The 7,041-nt window shown below is 36.5% G+C and overlaps 1 protein-coding gene across 1 annotated transcript; it reads right to left on the bottom strand.

Annotated features, from left to right (window-relative positions):
- Positions 1 to 788: 788 nt before the first annotated feature.
- LOC118791789 (vasoactive intestinal peptide) lies at positions 789 to 4,528 on the bottom strand. The gene is made up of 6 exons (XM_036549235.1): positions 4,367 to 4,528; positions 3,755 to 3,871; positions 2,586 to 2,690; positions 2,013 to 2,144; positions 1,811 to 1,919; positions 789 to 860 (listed from the first exon to the last, which is right to left on the bottom strand). Exons 2-6 carry the CDS (start codon positions 3,859 to 3,861, stop codon positions 852 to 854), a joined length of 462 nt encoding a protein of 153 aa, XP_036405128.1. The 5' UTR covers positions 3,862 to 3,871; positions 4,367 to 4,528; the 3' UTR covers positions 789 to 851.
- Positions 4,529 to 7,041: the final 2,513 nt, after the last annotated feature.

Below are 7,041 nucleotides of genomic sequence, written 5' to 3' on the forward strand. Positions count from 1 at the left end.
TCAAACATTTAACTGGAAACGTTCGACATTTTGTTTTAAACAGCACTGTTTTAAAGAACAGATGACTGCCAATTTCATAATGCCCTGCAAGAAACAAAACAAAAAATGTTCCTTAAAGTTAAGAACACAACACATTGTAGTTAGATTGAATCTGCAGTGTTTACTGAGCTCACATTGGATACTTAGCAGTGATGTTTTGTCCCTGAGAAATACCTCAGGGAAAAAAAGGATTCTGTCTGAGGTCATTATGTTCTGATTGGAAACAATGTGAAAAAAACGAGGCTCTGAAATTAATTAAGCTTGTGAATGTTCTGATGTGCATTAGTCTATGTCCCAAATCTAAAGATGATTTTCTGGATTCTCCTCCAAACTCTCTCAGCTATCGATCAGTACACTGAAAGCTTCATACAAAATTGCTTAGATTTAAAAATTATATGGTCATATAGTATTTTTATGATGGATCTAGTGTAACTACATGCCTGAGATGAAAATAGTATTTGCTACATTTATGTAAGAAAAAAAAAATTAACCATAAGATCAATTTGTGGCCCTCAGTACCATAGCATACTGTGATTGTATTATGCACAGTGCAGTACTCATTTCAGTCAATTTATTCAACCAAGATTTACATAAAACCAGTCCAAGCAAGATCTTTGATTATGTACACCTTCAAGCTAACTCAAAAATGTATATTATGTACAATGTACACATTTACTATATGTATAACAGCCAAGATTTTACTTTTACTTTGAATCATTTGTTTGGTTTTAGTACTGATGGCCATATACCACTATTTGAACGGCAAGTCAGTAGTGATGAATTGTTTTGGCACTCTCTCCCACTGGCTTTCCTCAGAGAGTCTGAAAAACAAAAATGTGACAAACAGAAATTCAGATCATAAATGTAAAAAAGAGAAAGATCAGTAAAATGTCCCCATAACTTAATGATTCTCAGCCAGGGTGTGTGAAGACATATGTGGCTGAAGAAGTTAGATATTCCAGAATGAGCGCATTTTGTCTTTGTCAACAATTATAGCATGTCAAAAATATAGAGTATACAAACATGAATCATGATTAATGGTGAAATTACATCTCCATGTGATGTAAACGGACTGTCAAGCAACACCAGAATACCACTCAAATAACAATTGCTAATCACCTTGGCTCTCTTGAACATGTAATTTGTCTTACTGTCAGGGGTTGAAAGTAGTCTATCCACCCCAGAAAAACATGATTTCAGATGATATGGAAAAAAAAAACATGGTGGTTTGGAGACTACTGACTTAGGTTCTGCCTTGCCTAATAAATGCATTTAAACATAAAAATACAAAGCAAATATTTCCAAATAGATCCATGATTACCACTTTCATAAATTACATGGTAAGCATTATTTGTCCAGAATATTTTTACAAGATATTCTACACTATGAGCATAAGATTGGGAATATAAAAGTGATAGTAGGATGTAATAATGTACGCAACTTTTCTTATTTTGATGTGGCAAGTTGTTTACATAGGTTCCATTGTACATTAGCCTATAGGGCTTATGAGGCTGCATCACGTAACAGCCTGGGCCTGCAAATCAACTCACAGCAGTCTATGGTCAACTGTACCCTGCCCTTGGGAACTCCTAAGAGAAACTGATCACTTGCATTGATAAATACTGCAACCATTTTGCAGTAGCCACAAGTTTTTCCTGTTAGAGTATATTCAATGGTATCCTATATTTGTACTATATGCTCAGATCTGAGCATCATAATCTTATTATAGCTATAAAATGTTGTCTTGATAATCCATGCAGTCTGGACTTACCAATGGGAGGTGACTTAGAAGCTCCTCTACCGTGACATCATCATAACTTTCGTGAAAGGAAGGCTCGATCCTCGCAGATTCTTCTTCCATGTTTGGAGGATCATCTTGACTGCCATGGAAAACCAAGAATGGTTACGATAGCAAATGCGGTCAATGAAAAATTTGAAAGACAGTAAAAGAGACACACAGACGCATCACATACCTCCTTTTCCCTGTCAGAACAGAGTTCAGGTATTTCTTCACTGCCATCTGTTTCCGGAAGCGGCTGTAGTTGTCAGTAAAGACAGCGTCTGAATGACGCTTGACTGGCAACTGATCCCCCATGAAGTCACTGCTGAAAAATATCGAAGACATGATGACAATGCGTAACTCACCCTTAGCAGTGTTATTATTATATATTTATTTTCTCCAAACCTGTTTGTAATTATGTGCTATTTCAAGAAGTGAATGGGTCATTTATTCCAAGGGATAGTGTTTTCATATTTAATAATACAGAATGTTTAGAATTAATCTATGCATTGCACCATAGTTTTTTTTATTTAGGCAAAACTATACTAAAATTTGAATTTATTTTTTTATTTTTTGTTAAGATGAAAGGTCATCTTCATCAATGAAGTCATACCAAATGAATTTCCAGTTAATGTGAATACCAGTCTGAAAATCCATGCAGTGTGTTGTAATATGCCCAACAATTAAACTCAATATGCATACAAAAATTGACGGCTAAGCAAAAGATTCGATTATGAACAATGCCAGAACCAAAGCAGCTTTTTACCTCAGTCTTTTTCCAATCAAGGACTCAAGGTACCGTCTGGCGGAGAGCTGTCCGAGAAGTTTGCTGTATCCACTGGTGAAAAGACCATCTGCGTGTCTTGTGGGTCTAGAAAGAAATCAAACCGAATAGGTTGAGGAGAAAAGAAATTTTCAGTAGTCCTTATAAAATATCCTCAAAATATTGTAAACATCCACAGAGTAGGAACAGTAAAACTTGATTTTCTGACTCTGAATTTTACCAATTCACCATGCAGGCAGAACGCTTCCCCGTTGAACGTTCAAATTCATCCTAGCAAATATCGTGACTGCGCTGACGAGGTGCCATGAAATATTGCCACCGACATTTTGTACTAACAGGTGTTATTGGAAAAACCGCGGAGACAATACCTACCTCGTAATTGCGTTTGATAAATCATAGTAAAGTTTGTAGCTTTCTGGGAGTAGATCATGCGTGAGCGAACTTTTTGTCCAGTTGTTTTCGTTATCTCCATCAAGGTTTCCCAACCTATCGATGAACAATTTAATTAGTGCATTTCGTAATTCAGTGATTCAGTGTACATATCTACAGCGATAGGTATTTAGAAACAGGTCTGATCATTTACATAGGCAACTAAATTCTAGCTAGTAAATGGTGGCAATAACGACTTTCTAATTTAATCAAAAGACCAAATCGACTTACTCTATATACTCTATAGTCTATACTAAAAAGAACATACATTCAATTTATTCATGTGACTTTTTGATCCGCTATGTTCTGAACATAAAAAAAAAAACATTGTCGTGAATTACCTTATATAAATACATCCTTGAAAAAAATTGCTCAATTTCTTATTGAATTGCCGCAAAATCATCAATAAGAACACAATCTAATTTCAAGATTTACCTAATAACATGCATTGCGGAAGATGGTGAGTACTGTAAATGTTTTCAGGAAATGGTATACTGCAACTACCCTGATAACTTCTACTCTTCTATCTGCAATAGCCTTCAATCCTTGTGCAGCCTCGTGCTACAAGATAATGAGGTAGATACTGTTTTCACAATTTCCAGATATCAGGATGTGTGTTACCAATATGCATAAAATCCGGACTACTTTCTGTGAAAGTAAAGGACGGCTGATTGTTCCGCTTTTTTTTTTTCCTTTTTTCATTATTATGAGAAAACTCCTACCTCGCTGATGAATATGTTCCAATCGCTGGCAGACCAATTGTGCTGGAATATAACACACTGCACAGGGCTATCAACAGCAGAATCTGGGAGCCGTTCCTTGGGAACATAATTTAATATCTGCAAAGGGAATGTGTTCATTGGCAGGTAATCTTGTATTCCATTATCAAATAGCAATGTAGTAACCATGCTGTAAGTCTTATTATAATACACCATGAAATCGTATTGATCTCGCATCTTATGCAAGTTCTTACGTCCTATGTCATAATGGTTCAATAAAAAGTCATTATAAATCACGTAACAAGTGCTTCTGTTTCTCTTACTATTTTTTATTGTTACACTGTGCTTTCAGCAATTTATGCCTGCAGAGGAAGCACGCCACAACTACATCGTAAAACAGGTATTGCAACGGAATAAGAAGAAATGGAGACTTAACCGTTTACACGTGCACAAGAATTTTTGCGTTCAATCCACTTGCTGTATTTACAGTAATTAGGCCTACATAACATAGCATTTAAATTACATCGAACGATTGTGCAAACCTGTACTATATTTTGAAGTATGAAAGGTTAACACAATTATCAGTACAAAACACGAAAAACTACAGGAACTTACATGCGCTTTGTTAAATATCCACTGGACTTCGTAAAGCTGGCTTCGGAGAGCTGTCGGAGGTACTAAAAGTTTTTCCTCCGCTCCACTAAGTCTCCACTCAACTAAAAGAGATATCCTCAAGGAGCAAAATGGAACTTTTCTGGTGATTCCTTTGAAAGCTGCTTCTCCTCAGTTCACCGTCTTTCTCTCTAGCTATGCTCGCAGAACACCTCGTTTTATACACCAGAACACTTTTCACCACTCAGATAGGCCATCACATTTGATCAACGTGGAGACGTCATTACATTTCCCATTGGGGCAGATGCGTTCGTCATTGACTTGTTGGTGAGATCGCTTTGGTACCCACCCATTGGTGGAATTAAGTTTTGCTCATACGTAATGTCATGTTAAATGCCATGCGTGATGTTGACTCATCTCTGATCTGGCTATACCGAAATTAGTCTAATATTTGAGAATAAGGTCGAGTCTGATATTTCAGAATAAGGAGGGGGAGAGAATTTAGTTCCATAAGTTTAAAAGTATGTGGTAAACAATTTGATAAAGATGGCATTACCGATCATTTTCATGCAGGAACATTGTACAAGGAAAGGTAGACAAGAAATTTTCCACTTACAACAATAAAGTTGAACACCAGATGACCTATGGGTGTTTTAGCATTGCAGTTTTATCATGTTTTCACACTGATATTTTAAAACAACCCCTAATGAATACAAACACATTTCACCCCAATAAACTGACATTGAAAAAATATGACAACTAAACTCATTTCAAATATGGGCGTTTTAAAGAGCCTCAAAAAGCTAATCTAACATGAACATGAAGTAAGGACTAAAGTAAAAGTGAAATAGGACTGAAATTGTGAGTTCTTGCATTAGGCCATCTTTTAGATGAGGAATTCTTATTAACTTATCTTGTTATTAAGCTTGTTGGTAGTCTTTTTGGTGCTGTTGACTTAACAACAAACCTTTGCCTCAGGCAATTGAGCTGGAAATTATAACAAACCAAGTTTTGCTTAGGGGTCAGATTTGAGGGGAAAAAATGGTCACAAGAAATTTTCTGCCTGGATTGTTATGAATTCATTACTTCAGACACTTGCTTTGAGAGCTCACATTGAGACCATGAAAATACTGACTTGTTGCAGGAAGTCAGAATTCTGCATCCACATACTTGTCACTTCCTGGAGTAAGGAAATGCCTTGTGCTGATGCTTTTCAGAAGAAACTGAGAAGCCAACATGAACTGAAGGCTGACCACTGGATACTCTCAAAACAAAAAGAGGACAGACCTTTTTGGCAGTTTATATCAAGAAATTGTAACATTTCTGTACAGTTTAAAATTCACTAAAGGACTTGTAGTCAATCAATACCTCTATTTCCAAACTTAGATTTTATCGATCTTGTGACAGGTAGAACATAAGGTCATCAAATTACATGGTTTCCTTTAAAATAAGGGGTTATCCTTCAGTAAATAAAACTGAATAAGGTTTATATTGAGGACGGACTACTTGCGTGACTCTTTTTGTTATCTTATTACAAAATTGAGATAGAACTCCAAGTTCAATCTACACATCTGCCCTTTTAAAAAATGTTCAGTTAGTTTAGCCATATGGTTTGAATGCTTTAAATAAAATATTGGATTTGACATGATGATACTGAGGAGAGACGCACACTCATGACTTTGTGAACAGAGTGATTATATTTGTATGTGAGTCACACCACATGTGTGCCACTGAATACCATATAACATGTCCCTTTGCGTCAATGTCTCTGACAGACTGGTCTGCTACTGGAGGACTCCGATAAAGACACATTCAAGGAATTAAGGAAAGCTGAGTTCAGAGTGGACTCACTCCTCCTTATTAAGGTTTCTCATAGAATAAGTTCAGATACACCATCTAATTTAAAAAATGAACTTTTAAAAAGAAAAAGATAAAAATCTCAGTTTATTGTGATTTAAACATTTTTATCCAGTTTTTGGACATTTCAGCAGATTCAATGCAACGCTTAAACATGCAATGTTTTCTGACTTAGGAAAATAAAAAATCCTTATATTTTAAATTTTACATGTAACATACTTTATTTTTTCATTAAGGGAGATTAACATTGAAGAAAAACACTGACACAGCCATAATCTTGCTATTATAGCAATATGAACCTTTCAGTTTGTGTTATCTTCATGTTTTTTGTTCCTAATTTACACGATCTGAAATGAAATCAGTGCATGCAGCGTCGGCACACATGAGACCTGTGCATCATGTAGCCAGCTATTTCATCTCCACCCACTGTTCAGGCCGAGTGCAATCAAGTCGCTAATACAATCCTGCCCCAAATTAAATGGATTATGCGCAAAGCACTGGGAAACATGCTCACTAAATTGACAGTGATGATTTAAAACAGAGTCCAGCAAGTGCGCCATGTCCAGGAATTTTTTTTTCCTTATTTCGGCTGAATAAATTGGCATTACTAGTCCCCACGGAGGGGACATAGGTTGGGATTCATAGTGCACTCGGCACAGATTCACAACCGCTCCACCTCATGATGGAAGTCATCTATGTTTCGGCCGTTTAAGTCTGGGCTCATTTAGATCTTGGCTGGAAATTATGCTTGTTGCTGGAGCCTAAAGGGACGTTTTCAGCAGCCGCAAACAAGCCATTCGCAGCAAGGGTACAGCTGGTGC

Source organism: Megalops cyprinoides, chromosome 1, assembly GCF_013368585.1.
Source record: "Megalops cyprinoides isolate fMegCyp1 chromosome 1, fMegCyp1.pri, whole genome shotgun sequence".
Classification (NCBI taxonomy): Eukaryota; Metazoa; Chordata; class Actinopteri; order Elopiformes; family Megalopidae; genus Megalops; species Megalops cyprinoides.